Raw genomic sequence first — 15,898 nt, forward strand, 5'->3', positions numbered from 1 at the left:
GGACACAGGGGCTGGCTGGACGAGGCGGGAGGACACCACTGGGGCTGCCAGCGGGGCGGGAGAGGCGCCGAGACCCCCGGCCCAGGCTGGGATAACCCTCGCCGGCTCCGAGGAGCGCGGCGCAGCCCGGCTCCCCCTTCACGCCGTGCGAGAGCGGCCGGGGCGCTGCGGCCGCCCTGGGCCGGCCTCCTCCTGCCGGCCGAGTCCCCTCCTCCCCGCTGCCTTCCCGGCGGCGGCGGGGGCGGTCGCGGGCGGCCGAGCCGCTCGGGGCCCGGCAGCGCTGCCCATGGGGGAGTGCGGGGTGCCCCCCCAGGTCCAGCTCTTCCTCCGCGCCTGCGAGCAGGGCGACTGCGAGACCGCCCGACGCCTCTTGGGGCTGTCCGGCAGCAGCGGCGGCCCCGCCGACACGGCGGCTCCCTCCTCCTCCTCGTGCGGCCCCGAGGAGACGGCGGCGGAGCCCCGCGGCGAAGCGTCGTCCCCGCCGACCCCCGCCGTGCCCGTGGACTGCACGGACGAGGCCGGCAACACGGGGCTGCAGTTCGCCGCGGCGGGGGGCCACGAGCAGCTGGTGCGGTTCCTGCTGCGGAAGGGCGCCTCGGTGCAGAGCAGGAACCACTACGGATGGAGCCCCCTCATGCAAGCGGCCAGGTACGGGGGAGAGGGAGGGAGGGATCAGGGCCGAGGTGAGGGTCTCCGACCGCCATCGGAGCATCGGCCTAGTCGGCGGCAGCCCGGGGCGGGGAAGGGAGGGAGGGCCGCCGGGGCTCTGCCTTCCCCGCCCCCGGGCTGCCGCGGGCGCTCGGCTCCCTCGCTCTCAGAACCGCGGTCCCCGGGCCGAGGGAGGGCGCCGGGGAACTCCGGGCGGTCAGCGTGGGGGAGAGAGAGAGAGGGCGAGCGCCATGTTGAAGGCCGCGGTGGGTTGTCGCCGGTGGAGCCCGGAGTTGTCCCGGGGGGATCGAAGTGGTCACCTGTTCCCGTCCCTGGGCGGGGTGAGGAGGGGCTGTCCACCGGTGTAGAATTGGCCGGTGTTATCCTGGGGCATTAGAAACTTTTCATGTTAAGAATGGGGTGTTTGAAGCAGTGCATGTTATTCCTTGGTTAAGTCAGTGCAAAACTGGAGCTACCTTGAACACGAAACACTGCTCTCCTCTGTGACAATAGGTAGCCTTACTTAATTTTGCATGGGTTGTTTTGGTTTTGGGTGTTTTTTTTTTTTTTTTTTTGTTTGTCTGTCTGTGTCTTTCTTACTTGTTGAAAGCTGCGTCTGATGTAAAACATACTGAAGCGAGCTGAAACAATTAATTTCCCTTGGCTTACCCATGTTTGCATTGCTGGAGGATAGGGAAAATCATTGCTGAGGGTTTTTAATGGCAAATCAGTTGTCTTCTGCATCGGTGATGCTGTCCTCTGCCTAACCCACTGCTGGGCCCTGGGTGGTTCTGTGTTGCTAATGCTGGTGTTGGTGCTTGTCTTTATTCCTACAAGCACACCTTGGGCTCACAGGCGGGTTTTGCAGGGTCGGAGGGCATTGTTGTGCTATAATAGCTGAATGCTTAATCAAGAAAATAAATGGTTTTTTGTTATTCTGGTGGTGTTTTGTTTTGTTTTTCTGTTTTTTTTTTTGAGGGGGGGGAGTTTTTGTTTGTTTGTATTTGTTTGGTTTTTTGTTGGTTGGTTGTTGGTTTTTTTTGTAAATTTCATAACTTTGAAATACTTGGAAAAAAATAATCTGTTTCAAAGTTAACATTTCTCTTTTCAATTAATGGCCATAGAAAGTTCCCAAAGAATGAGTCACACAGCTAGTTTCCCAGTAAGAACAAGGAAGACAAGGTTCAACAATTTGGTTATTTTATGAAGGTTTAAAAAAAAGGAAAAAAGTTGCAGAAACAGATTTTTTTTTCCCCTTAATGAAAACCATACGCTTATTCCCGAAAAACAATGAAGTCAGATGACTAAAACCCTCTCACTGATTTCAAGAAATTACTAGCTGACATTTGAAAAGTACTGCATATATTGTTGAAAAGTGTAAAGTAGAGAAGCATTTTTCTCTTTTCTTCTTAATGGATAACCAGAAAGGAAGCCCAGTGTTTGTCCAAAGGTAGGCTTCAGAATTAGGTAGCTGTTTAATTTTCTGGCTGTGATTAGTTCTATTGCAGTTGGACAGGAGGTAGCATATATGCATAAAATTAACTGTGTGCAGGAGTTGCAGGCTCCACTGAGGTGATGCAGTGAGGGGTACAGGGCACACCTAGGGAGTGTACAAGCTCCAGAGGCTTCCTCCTGCAACTATATACTTTCTGGAAGGAAACAAAGGACTTTGGGGCTTGTGGTTGCTTTTAAGTGGTTAGTGGCATTCTCTGGGGTTTCCTCGACTAAGGTTTGCTTTGTTGTAATTTACAAAAGTTGCCTTCAGGGTCAAAGTTGGGTCATGCTAAGCACAACGTGCATAAGTATGCAGTAGTGCATGATGCCTGCAACAAGAGCACGATACACATCTTCTCAAGGTATTATATTTATTAAAACATGGGGTTGCCATTTTCTCACTGATAGCTGGCTGGTTGGGTGTGTGGCTTGTCTGATTGCCTTTTGCTTACTGACAAACTAGCGGAGCTTCTGATAGTCAAGTGATATCAAACTAGGTTGCTGGTAAAACTGGTGTCAGAGTTCAGACAGAGTTCAGTACTCTGACCAAGTTCTTGTAGATATTCCACACAAGGAGGGTTTGGAGCCATATTTCTTTATTGGAGGCTACTTAATATTACACGGGGTTTTAATTTAGCCTTGCAATACAGCATTCTCTTGAAATCATAGCAGAAGCTTGACATAGCAACTGCAACAGACAGTCGAATCACAAGACACCATGGCACACCCATTAGCAGTCCCTGTATGCTCATCATCACAGTGCTGGGTGTTGGAAGGAATGGGTTAAACACCTCAAGACTATTGAGGAGGATTGTAAATCACTCAAGTAACCTTGCAGCCAGGAATAATTCTTGATAAGACTTGTGTGAACTGCAGGCCATTGGTCCTTTAGCATGAACTGGTAATGGTACCTGCTTCTCCCCATCTGTATCTCCGCCTTTGTGCCTGTGTGTTGCTTTGGGGATCCTCAGGTTCATGAGATAACAAATAAATTTACTCTTTGTGTTCTAACTGAGTGAGTTTGTGTCTGCCTGCTTTTGTCAGCTTATGCACTGGGTATCTCCAATTATCAGGAAGGAATACCTGGCTGGAAGCCAGCTCAAGCACCTTAACTTTTTTAAAATTTATTTTCATTCCATTTTGGTGCTTGGTGTTGGGCTGAACTGTGTTGATGCGTCCCCCATGTTGGTCTGTCTGCCTGAGGAACAGAATAATTTCCATTGATTGTTTTAGGGAAGGCCATTCTCATGGCCAGTTGTCCCACTCTGCTGGCAAGCCATTTCTCTTAAAGATCCTCTCTGGTCCCCTTGGTGTTGAGGGAAGTTCAGCTAACTTTGCAACAGTGATGGCCACTCACCCTGTTCTTCTCTGAGCTTCATGGACGCATCTGTATTCACTAAGTCTTCTTCCATTGTGGAAGTTCATTGATGGTTCACAACTGGAAAACAAGCAGTAATGCAAATATAAAAGACTGACTCTCCAGTTGATAAAATGGTCTTTTTCTTCCTTAGTTAGCACTGACTGCAGTTTTTACTCCAGTTGTTCAATAGTAATGACGGTACTTAATAAAGATCTCTGGAAACAAACTTGCTTTGATCTGTTAATGTGATACAGTTGTGGAAAAAGAGGATGAAACTGACACTCTGGTTTATGGAAGTTATGAGTTGGTGCCGTGCAGCAGAAAAGAAAGGTGGCACTTTGCTGCTTTGAGCAGACCATCCTCTTCAATAGATGCCTGCTTTATGAACATGGTCACTGGTGCATGTGGAATGGTTTGGTTTACAGTCCTCAGCTGATGACTGGTGTCCTCCAGCAAGGTGCCCATTGTCACATTCAGAGATGTTTATATGTTACCTCACAGAGTATGTATTGGTCAATTGGCAGATTTGGTAATGAAGTTTTCTAGGTTCAGAGTATGTTGGCTTTTACAATCCAGGGTGTTAATTCTCTCTTGTGTCTCTTTCTTCCAAGGTTTGGACATCTAAGCGTGGCCCACATCTTGCTGGAAAATGGTGCTGATCTCAATGCACAGAACAAGTTAGGAGCCAGTGTTCTCACAATGGCCTCCAGAGGTGGTCATGTGAGCATGGTGAAATTGTTGCTGGAATCTGGTGCTTTTGTGGACAATTATGACCACTTTAGCACAAATGTACTTAACAGCAGCAGAGATGACCTTCCTGATATCACTCCACTGATGGCAGCTGCTCAGCATGGACATGAGGCTGTGGTACGTCTGTTGCTAGACTGGGGAGCTGATTGTAACTACAGTCTAAAGACAATGGGCTGGAGTCCTTTAATGCTGGCAGCCATTAGTGGAAAGGTGAGCTTGGCACAGCAGCTCATGGAGAAGGGTGCCAATCCTGATCACTTGAATGTACTACATAAAACACCTTTTGAAATCTCTGTTGGCTTCAAACACAAAGACATGAAGGACTATTTGGAATCTCTCACAACGATTAGGCCTCAGGCAGGTATGGAATTTATTTTTTTGTTTCACTTTAGAAATTGAGGAGCTTATTTTGGGCATGATGTTCTTTGTAATTTGCAGCTGTATTTTGAAAATGTTGGAGTAGGCACACTTCAGCTGAGGTACGTGTGCCCAACTTCAGCAGATTTTTTCAATGTTAGCAGGATAAGATTCCTGTCTGTATGTGGTTGTTTTGGGGACACTTTTCAAGATATTTATGCAAGCCAGCACTGGGAAGTGCTTAACAAAAGGGTTTGGAAGAGCTGGATTTTCCAGTTTTATACTGTTTGCTATAAAACACAAGAATGTGGCTAGCTCTAGAAAGATCATTTTCCACTGCCTTATGGACATGTCCAAAACTGTTGTCTGCATTTGGTGTCATTCCTGCAGGTCAAGCTTCCCTTGTACTTGAAGAAGTAAGAACAAAAATCAGACATCTGTTTCTGCTGTAGAGAAGGTGTGAACTCAGATTTTGACTTACAGGTTAAGTTGGAACTCCAGAGCTTTCACACAGCTGTACTGCCACGCAGGACTGATTCATTGTAGATGTTTGCTCATTACCTTGAGCAACAGACATAAGTTGCTTACTAGTGAGATCCAATTCACTAGTGTCCATGTGTTTGCATGAATAGGATGTATGTCAGGCAGAGTTGGCCTCAACTTGAAGTATTGAAGGATTCTGTTTAAGTGAGAAAATTTGACTTGCTTTAAAGCAGATTGATGTTTGTCACCTCTGCTGAGGGGAAATTTCCGTCATCAGGAGGGTAGTAATTCATTTGGGCATAGAGGGGAGTAAAAACATTATTCTTGCACACAAATTTTTGCATTGGTTTTTGACCATACTTCAAGTCTCCTGCTAGTGCTGGAGTCTTGAATATCCTGTGAAGAAGAAAGATAATTTCTGTCGTATGGAAGACCAGGAAAAGGAACTTTTCTTCTGATCCATTGCCATAGATAAGGGTGAATTGCCTCCTAGGAGAAAGCAGCTCTCTCCCACAGCTGTTCTCAGTAGCAAATTCACTACCTGGAATGGCTTGAGTGTTACCTGCCTTCTGTCCCTGTCCTTACTTAGGCTTACCCAGATCACAGTCTTTCTTTCTGGCATCTTCTCATGGTCTCCTGCTCCCTGAAGCTGCCTCTCCTCCAGGGTTTTCACATGACAAATGGAGCCTGGTACTTTACTAAACTAGTCTTTGAAATCTGTTTTACAGTGGTGAGCTCATACACACAGTTCCTTCTATAAGAGCAGTTTCTGAATCAGAAGAAAATGTAGGACCCATCACTCTCTTTCCTGGTCTTAAAATAAGAGTTTATTGGAGTTTTTTGGGCTTTACAGCAATTGCTTTTGTTCAGCATATTAAGCTGACTTCCTTTGGAGTACAGCTGTGAACATAAACCTTTTCTGTATTTCATAAAAATGACAGAATTGGGCTCACGGAATCGCTCAGTGTCTCCTTGTTTTCCATAACTTTTGTTACCCCATTGATTCTGTAGGAATAATTTGTCTGTAATAATTGGAAGATAGAGGATGGTATTTTCTGGCATGACTGGAAGGTGAAAGATATGTCACTATTTTTTCCTCATCTTATATAGTGTCAGAATTTTCAAAGCACTGTTAAGCCATGTAAAAAAAATGATTCTGCACTCAAAATATTACAATTTGTAATAATTGCAGTTCTTGTTATGGGGATGATTATCTGGGAGCTGAAGAATATTAATTCATAAGTAACAAGCTGCGTAGTTAAATTGACACTATTATTTTTGTGACCTTTACAAATTAACCTGGAAATACTCAAGAGGAAATAAAACTAGAGCAGCTTGTAAAACTCCTTTTGAGTCACCTTTCAAAATAATCCCATACAATTAGAGTGTTCACTGTTGTACAGGGGATTTCACCAGACCACAGAACCATACTGTAATTCTTTAGTGGATATTTTAGACTTCCAGGCAGGAAAAAAAGAGTTTCCAAATACAATTTCCTGATGGAGAATGGCAATTGAAAAGCCTGTTCTAGTGCCTTATTATAATTTCTAGCTTTAGCTCTGCTCAGAGAAATATACAAGTGATTCATTCTTCCCAAAGGTAATACAGAAGTTGTCAATACTTTCTTTGTTCTTATTAAATGTATGCCTAAACATATGTTTTATAGTACTTTATATTTTTAATCGTTTTCGTATAAAAATTTTACTGGAGATTTTGCCTTTTTTTTCTTTTTTTTTTTTTGATTGCTAATAGAAATGTTTATATTTCTTTCAGATGCAGAAAAGAGGCAACCTGATGTCTTCCATGCTTTGAAACTGGGTAAGTACTGCCACGATTCTTCCACCCTGTCTAGTTTTTCTAACTTCATGCTTTTTCATGCGTTTGCTAGCATGGGAAACATGATTTTTCTGTTCCTGCTCTTCACATGTGAGCTATCAAAACATCTTCCTGGGAAAGCCTCAAGTCTGTTGGATTTTTAGAGTAATTGTGTGCCCTTCTTCTACCCCTGTGTTTTTTGAGATTTACAGATAGTGCCGGGTCAGAAGAAGTATCACAGGAGGGGTCAAATGAATACTGGTCAGCACATTGGGTTTTGGCTTTTTTTATTTGGCTATGGATGGCAGCACTGTTAAAAAAACAAACTCATTAGGTAAAGGAGTGTCCAGGGTTCAAAGTAAATTCTGGTATCTCTGTAGGTTCCACGGTTTCTGTTTAACAAAGTCTATGCTCTGGGTCTGTGTTAAAAAAAGCCAACTGCAGTCTTTTACCAAATTGGAACATACAAAAAGTAGTTATGTGCTTTTCTGTTATTCCTGTTCCAAGAAATTAGCTGAGTGGCATTGGTGGGTGTGAGTTTCAGTGAGTGCATTCAAGTGGGTGCAGGGTTTTTCTGGAATTCTGACCGACTGTCCAAGGAAAATGTTCCTGCCTGTGACTGAGTTGAAAGCAGCCTATGCTATGAAGCAGTTTACCATCTGAAGGGTTTTTTAAAGGTGACAATTTTTCTGTTTGCATGGCAGTTGATGATTTGCTTGTTCTTGCCCCTGTTCCTGTGATGGTACACACAGTCACAGAGATCTTTTTTTTGCTTTTTTCTTCTTCCCTGCTTTTTCCTGCCATAGGGCATCAAAAAAACACAGACATAGGTGAGCTTAAGCTCTCTGTTTAAGGGAATCCTGACTACCTCATACAATTTTTAAAAGCAGTCCTACTTCAAGATTTAGAAAAAACCCACAGCCTTGTTCAGATATGTTCAGTAACGTATTTCATACTGCTTTTTGTAATATAGACAAGAACTCAAGTGACTACCAGCTCCTTTATGTGGAAACCTGAAAATTAAATTAACTTCTAAAGAACAGTAAAGATGACTAATGACAACAAATGACTTCACTCTTGAAAAAGGAGTAGGGAAGTTTTGTATTGGAGGCATAGTTTGAATACTGGAGGCCAAAAAAAACCCATTCTGAATATAAGAAAGTTGAGCACTGGAATAAACTCCTTTGAGGTTATGGAATTCTATCAGTAAGCGTTTTTAGAATCAGTAAACTATCTTTGTAAGAGGAACTTACTGGTCAGTGTGAGACAGGGCATTATTCTACCTGTTTTAGGCAAGGAATGACCTCCACTACCTTTAAGAGTGCCTTTGTACCCACCTACTTTGATTCAAAAATTGTTGATTCTGTAATTGCAGCCTGTGGAAATGGAACAGGAATCTTTGAAGAAAAAATCATGGTGCCTGAGCATCATCAATTTTCCTTGCAGGACATCATCTTATGGCAATTTAATAGAAATATTGCCTATTTGTGTCTTCACATGCAAGATGCACTGCAGTTTATACAGCCTTCCTTAGTCATTCATTTCAGAAAATAATTCTTGTAATGGGATTGCACCATAAGTGTACAGGTAGAGAAAATGAAGAAAATACAGTGCCTCATGCAATTTTATGTCAGCTGGAAAGGTGTACTAATTGACTAACATTTAGGTTATATTTTATCACTGTTTTGCAGGAAACTTTCAGCTGGTTAAAGAGATCATTGACGAAGATCTGAGTCAGGTTAATATTACCAATGTTGACGGTGCCTCTCCTTTAATGATTGCGGCTGTAACTGGACAGCTGCCCCTTGTTCAGCTCCTTGTTGAGAAAAAGGCTGATATTGATAAGCAGGATAATGTTCATGGCTGGACAGCACTAATGCAGGCCACGTACCATGGGTAAGATATATGCTCTCTTTGTGTCTAGCAGTAAAGAAGGTTAATTTTTCTTACATCCCAATAGAAAAAATCCTTTTTGATAATGACTCTCTAAGCAGAGAGGTCTTAAAAGAAATTATTAACTCATGACCTTAGTTTTTCATGACTCTTGCACTACCCTCAGCTTTTTGGAGCAGATCTGAATCATGTTTTGATCATCACAGTATGAGAAAGACATTAAACTATTAGAGAATGTCCAAAGGAGGGCAACACAGATGGTGGAGGGCCTTGAGGGGAAGCTGTGTGAGGAGTGGCTGAGGTCACTTGGTGTGTTCAGCCTGAAGGAGAGGAGTCTGAGAGGAGAACTCATTGCAGTCTACAACTTCCTCATGAGGGGAAGAGAAGGGACAGGCACTGACATCTTCTCTGTGGGGATCAGTGACAGGACACGAGGGAATGGCCAGAAGTGTCAAGGCGAGGTTTAGGTTGGATATTAGAAAAAGGTTCTTTGTTGAGAGAGTGGTTGGGCCCTGGAAAGAGCTCCCCAGGGAAGTGGTCACAGCACCAGGCCTGACAGTTCAAGGAGTGTCAGAACAAAGCACTCAGAGACATGGTGTGACTTGTGGGGATGGTGCTCTGCAGGGATTCAACAGTCTTGGATTCAACAGTCCCTTCTAACTTAGGTTATTCTGTGATTCTGTGACATTTGGATTTTTAGAATGAGTAAAGCATTTGGGAACCTGAAGCAAGCTCAGTTAAGTACTGGGAATATAGTGCTCCAGGCAGTCCTCAGGAGCCTTGGTGCAGACTTCAGCTTCCACCCTTTGATGTTTTTCAGTATTATGAAAGATTCTATCACCCCTCCTGCCAGGGTTGTAAGTGTACAGGAAGTTGTGAAACTTCAAGGCAATCAGCCTTCCATGTACCACATTTTCCAGTAGTAAAACCATTTCTGTGTTCTCCTGTTCAGCCTTTAGTTTTTCTCGAGTTTTTGGAAATACAGCTAAAATAATTGTCATTTTCTATAAAGCTCCTTCATAAGTCTAAGTGGCTGCTTAGGAGTCAGACCTCAAAAATTGCCCTGGCTGGTACTTCACATGTGATATCTGTCATATACTTAACATTGTTTGAATACAGGATATTCAGTTCAGGGAGTTGAACTTTTCTTGGTTGTAGATAAGGCCCTCAGCACGGTGAAGGTTCTCTTCAGTGGTAGTGCATTAGTTGTATAAATGCAGGTATTCTGCACCAGATTTTGTTTTTAGTCAGCAGATCTCCTTGGGCTATATAAGTGCAACAAAGAGGAAAAATAGGAGGTCAAGTTGTCATTGCCTTGTGAAACTTTTCTGAAGTAGTTCTTGGGACCTTTATTGATCGTAGTGACAGAAGTGCACTAAGACCAGATTTTCTGGTGCAGCTGTTTAACTTAGCATCAGTCACACAGTACACAGCTGGAATAGGAGCAGCGAGCACAAAGTGATGGATAGGGCTGCTGGAATGTCCCCTTGCTGGTACTCAGATACTTGTTTGTGGAAGCACATACAAAAGTGAGTCCTGCAAGTGTTCAGATACTGGCTGTTCAGTTTATTGGAGGATGGGATTATGAAAAGTCTTTTCCGTAATATATCAGTCAGTCTTCATAGTGTGAAACTTTGTAAGTTAATTTTGTTGATATGCTTAACATTTGAGGCAGTGGAATTTTGGGAGTGTTTGGTATTGTTCATGCTTAAGTAAAGCTGTCTAAAGGACACTGTCTCAGTGAAAAGACCAGAAGGACATCCCAGTCCTGGAAACAAGGGTGTGGCTTCTTAGGAACTTAGTTATCCATGAAGAATAAAATATGTCCCTAGTCACCCAAGATAATCCCAGCATCACAGCCATCTATGAAACCCTCTCAGTGTTGTGTGGTGTCATAGGTAAGTAATGACAGCAAGAGTGCCTCCAGGAACATCTGAATCAATAGAAGAGCAGCATGAATGCTGCAGAAGTACAGTGGCTGTGCTAAGTTTTACTATGATGAGCAATCACAGTACAAGTGGAGGTAGTACACTTGAAATATACAAGAGCCTTGTGTGTAAAGCCACATTCGCAGTGCCCCAGTGTGTGTGGAATACCTCATGTGCATAAATACTTATCCTTGTAATTCTTTACTTAGCATCTGAGCCTTTTTCTTAGCATGGAGAGTTTCAAATTTTCATAACATCTGGAAATCTTTGGGCTCCGCAGAACCTCAGCTAACCCTTCCTCAGGACCACCAATAGTGTGAAGGGTCTCGGGCTTGAAGGAGGGAGCAGGCGCTAAAAAGTTGAGCCAGAGGCGCTAAAAAGTTGTGTCTCTGTGAAAGCAGAATGGAGGGATGATAATTTTAAAGAAGAGTAGGAAAGTAATAGGAAATATGCAGAGGAGCTGTGGTGAGGATAAGCAGTATTTTTGTTAGAAGAGTGGAGTAACAATCATCATCCATTTCAGGTTGATTTTGTGTGGAGTGAGTTTAGGAGTGGACATGTCATCTGAATAAGAAATGATGCTCTGAAGTGGACATGTTGAGATCCATTTTTCAGCTTCATTGTTAGAATTTGCAGTTACCTGTTGGTGCTTGAGAATGTTTTTTCTCTGTGTTGCTGATGCATATCAGAGTTTGATTTTATACAAGGTCAGTCACTGTTAAGGAGTTTTGATACTAAGTATATTTTCCCTAGCTTTGTTGTCTGTTCAGTTATTTCATAGGCTGAATTGAAGTATTGTTTTTAACTCACAAGGCTAGTCCTGCTTATTTACTCAGGTGTATCAGAGGGGAGAGGGGCTAACTGGAACAGGATGGTGAGTGTCTTTTATGCAGCTAGCTTTGAGGAGCTTTTGTTGGAGGTGTTTTTGTTGGTTGACATTTAATGCTGATTGGTTTTGCATTTTAAACACCTCAGGGAAGTGATAATGTGCCTTCTCAATTAAAAAATTTATAGCTGTAATTAGGTGAAGTACTGTTTGAAGTTTATAAGTTATCTTCAGTCAATTTGGCTTTTCTATATGCAATTTCTTAATGTGCAAGTTGTGAAAATGAGGTTGCATTGAAGTATTAGTGATGGCATATGATGACTACTGAAATGTCCTTTGTCTTTCCATCTGCTTTTCTGCCCTAGGCATTAATGGCTTTCATTGGAAGGGTGTTTAGCAACATATTGCAGTCACTTCCAAAGGGTCAGGTTAGGAAGCTGACTATTCAAAGGGGGCTTTTAAGGCAAACTTTGTGCATATTGATTAATGTAAGTCGTACTGAGTAAATGTAACTGACAGAGGACTTCTGGGAGCCCTTGAAGAGCTTGTGAACAAATTTTACACTGTTATCTGTAGAATGTGTAAAACTGATCTCTGATTCAGGAACAATGTTATAAAAGGTTTCAAATGGAGTATTGGGAGCTTCTTTCTTTCATTTGCTTGTTCTTTAATATCATCAATGCCTTTTTTTCTCCCTTAAAGAAACAAAAATGTTGTAAAGTATTTGTTAAATCAAGGAGCTGATGTTAACCTTCGTGCAAAAAATGGATACACAGCTTTTGACCTGATAATGCTGCTGAATGATCCAGGTATGCTATTTCAAAATGCTGTGGAGAAATGTACAATATAAACAGATATACTTTCCTTCCAATCTAGAAAATACATTGCAGTTGCTGGGATATATCCTCTCATGTCTAGGCTGGAATGGACCAAAAAAGGACCCTGTCTGAAAGTGGTGGGGTTTGAGTTAATTGGTTAGATGAATGTATAAGTTTATGGGATAACAGATTTTGTGCATTCCTCTTGCCTTTGGTTCTGAAGATGCTTGAAAACTGTGCTTGTGTGTCACCAGAGCCAGCTGAGTGGCAGTTAATCGTGGAGGCACTGGTATTCTGTAGTGTCATTAGCTCAGAGCTATGAGCTGGAGCTAGAAATTGCCCCTTGACAAAGAGCAGCAAAGGGACAGGAAAAAGAGAGTTCTGGTCCAGTAGGAACAGAACTAGGGAACTCCTGGCTGAACCTCCAGCTAGTTCTGTAAAGGCTGAGAATAAATCACACCTCAGGGTTCAAGTTGTTTGTGTGGGAGTGCTGTAGGACAAGACAGCATACTTTGGGGAGGCTTGAATGAAACACATTTAGTTTTTGTTACAATTTGTTTTACATCTATAATTTGTTATTGTTAACCTTCCTTGGTACCTGAACTGATTTATCTGAAGCCAAAACCCATTACTGCTAATGAAGCTCTGAATTTACACATTATGGTGGTCTTGGTTACTAGATTGTTTTCTATGTCAAAAGTAGATCATTAATAGTACAACATTTTAGACAATAAATACAGAGAATTATTTTAGAACTAACTTCTGTGACAGAATAGTTTGTCTTGCTACTTCTTTCTCTTGTTCAGTTTTCTATGCCTTTCTGAAAATCCTACCTGACTTCTGTACAAAAAGCAGATTTACAGAATTTTTTTTTTTGCTTTCCTGTCTCCTGTCATGCTTGTTCTTTTTTCATCCTCTTACTGTCTTACTTTATTTCTTACTTCTTTTTTGTCCATCTTTTTTTCTTACCATTTCTTTTTAGTCCCTTCATTGTCCAGGCTGAACATCTTCTTTCTCTTTGGGATTTACTTTCGAACTTCTTTTCTGCAACCTACGCTTGAAGAAAGAATATTCATTTTTCTCTACTCTCTACTGTGCCAGGTGAGAAAAGGGAACATCTCAATATTGTTCTTAACTTGTAAAAAGTATGAGAGAGGGCAGTTCACTTGGTCACACATGACTGATTCCAGCTGAGTAGTATGCTTATTTACATTCATAAATACCTTTAGAGAGATTATAAGACTGCAGCCCAAATTGTGGGGAGAAGACATGGGAAAATAGATCAAGAAAGAAAGGTTTGGGGGTTCATCTGCTTTGTGTTTGAGAGGTAGATCAATTGCTACTGGTATGTGATTTACAGGGAAAATGTCAGTGGATCGGTTTTAATTTGGGAAAGCAAAACAGGCCAAACATTGTCTTAATTTGCTTCCTTTTAGATACAGAGCTTGTAAGGCTACTGGCATCAGCATGCATGCAAGTAGATAAAGACAAGAATAAACTGAACAACAGATCATCTCTGCCTTGTTCCAGAAGTAGGCAATCCTTAAATGTCCCAATGTTGCCAGATGACAAAGGAGGCCTAAAGGTAAATGTGTTCATTCTTGATAAAAACTCATTAATTCCTGTAATGTATAAACAGAAAAAACAATTGCTAAGAAGGGTTTTGGATCTAATATGTAACTGGGTTTGTTGGGGAACTGTGTGTGTTTCTGAATTCCTTGTTGGCAGTGTTCTGGTTTTGTGGAGCATACCACATATTCAATTTCCTTTTCATCAGGTGGCGAGGCAGTGGGAAGAGTTTGCATTGAAGCATTTCAGTGCCTAGAAATCTCATGATTAAGTGGAGGGTACCATGTTCATAAGTTTGGAACTCAATTTCCATTATGATCTTGCTTTTAAATCTGGACAGAGGGTAGACTCCTTCATAACCATAAATGGTAACAGGCTATTGACATTGAAAACTAAAAAGATCATAGCAGAGATTTTAATATGAAGAGTTGTGGAGGAGCGTGCACTTCGGGCTTACATGTCATCTGGCATGCTGTATCCTTAACTCAAAAATGGTGGTGTTCCAATAGGAAACAACATGGAGTTAGAATAAGTGTATCCCAGCTAAACAAAGATACTTCAACTTTCATTGACTGCAAAAGAGAAGGAAGAAGAGTTAGTTTTGTTGTCGTTGCCTTTTTCCGGGCATCAGTTTATTTAGTGAATAATCTTTCATTATGGTGTATGTGTGGTGTACCTCAGAATTTCCTGGAGTCCGTGATGTCGTCCCTTAAGTATAAATATTACCAGGATCTTGAAAAAAGTCATGTTAATTTCCAGGCTATTTTTGACATGAATTTTAAAGACCATTTGAAGTTCTGCTTCAGCTCAAATCTGTTTTGCAGTTTTAACTATGAAGGAACATGTGGTTGTTTTCATATGATTATGCTATCATTCAATATGACACAACTTCATTATCAATTTAGACTGAGCTATTTGAGTTAGATGGGAAATTGTCAGAATAACTTTTGGCTTTATGGAATACCCATCAGCAATGGATTGGATTGCAACCCTTGCAGTGTTATGACAAGAAGGCTTGAATTAGGGTCATAAAAGATTGTGAGGTGACAAAAACCCCAACTATTTGCCAGTGATAAGGATATAGACACAATTATTGACACAACACACAAATTCTGGAATATTTAAATATTTGGCCTCAAAACTAGAGAATATTACCGTAGTTACAAGTCATAATCAAACTTTTTTGCAGCAAAAATTGTATTCTGTATAGTTCTATAAAAAATATAACCTGTAAGCTTATGTAATCCGTTCTTCCATCATGAAGTTCTTAATGCTTTACTAATCAGCCTGTCTGACCATTAGTATCTTACATGTCTTACTCTTCTTACAAATACTCAAAAAGGGTAAAAATGATATTTTCAGATTTTCTGGTTGGAGAGCAATGTCATAACAATCATGTCTCTTTGGGCCAGCATGTGAAGAGAGGGCTGTGGTGAGTGGACCTCTCCTGGAATTTGTAGCAGCAGTGTTTCCATGTGGACAGCTGCTCAGTGATGAGCTGGAACTGTAGACGAAAGATACTTATGGCAACAGCCAGTACAGCATTTTTTGTCTAGATCAGTGCAAATGACTGAGTGTGGGGTCTGCAGGATCATGGAAATATGAGAAGGAGAGGGAATTCGTGAGGCTTACTTGCCTTAGCATCAGGAGACAGAATAAACACGCCAAGAACATCTTTGACAGATGTTCAGTTCGCTCTTCTTTCACTGTGGTGAACAAGATTTCCATATCCCATGGTTTCTCCATCAGCACCCAATTCCACTGCTTGGTACCTTTTTGGGTCAGAATTTTTTTCACTCTGAATTTTTTTCTTTTGTTGCCCATTATATTGATTGCGTCTTGTTCAGTGGTCACCTTCATTTTTATGAGAATTGTATAAATACTTAGTGAACTATAATATTCAGTCTTTTTTTTTCTAGTCTAAACAAAATTGATTAATGCAAATTTCCTTGTTTGT

General features: G+C 41.8%; 1 protein-coding gene across 4 annotated transcripts in view; it reads left to right on the forward strand.

Annotated features, from left to right (window-relative positions):
- Positions 1 to 237: 237 nt before the first annotated feature.
- The window catches only part of ANKS6 (ankyrin repeat and sterile alpha motif domain containing 6), a 41,051-nt gene continuing 25,390 nt past the window's right edge, over positions 238 to 15,898 (forward strand). For 3 of the 4 annotated variants that reach the window (XR_005955885.1, XR_005955886.1, XM_041476675.1), the window contains exons 1-6: positions 238 to 648; positions 4,114 to 4,613; positions 6,866 to 6,910; positions 8,599 to 8,803; positions 12,257 to 12,363; positions 13,809 to 13,957. Coding sequence is in view for 2 of the 4 variants with exons in the window: in XM_041476675.1 (XP_041332609.1) it covers positions 287 to 648; positions 4,114 to 4,613; positions 6,866 to 6,910; positions 8,599 to 8,803; positions 12,257 to 12,363; positions 13,809 to 13,957 (1,368 nt within the window). In the remaining 2 variants the exon portion in view is untranslated. Of the gene's footprint in view, positions 649 to 921; positions 1,162 to 4,113; positions 4,614 to 6,865; positions 6,911 to 8,598; positions 8,804 to 12,256; positions 12,364 to 13,808; positions 13,958 to 15,898 lie in introns of those variants that run through there. The other variant, XM_041476676.1, reaches the window with a different exon arrangement.

The sequence above is a fragment of the Pyrgilauda ruficollis genome, unplaced genomic scaffold (assembly GCF_017590135.1).
Source record: "Pyrgilauda ruficollis isolate IOZ18807 unplaced genomic scaffold, ASM1759013v1 scaffold39, whole genome shotgun sequence".
Taxonomy (NCBI): Eukaryota; Metazoa; Chordata; class Aves; order Passeriformes; family Passeridae; genus Pyrgilauda; species Pyrgilauda ruficollis.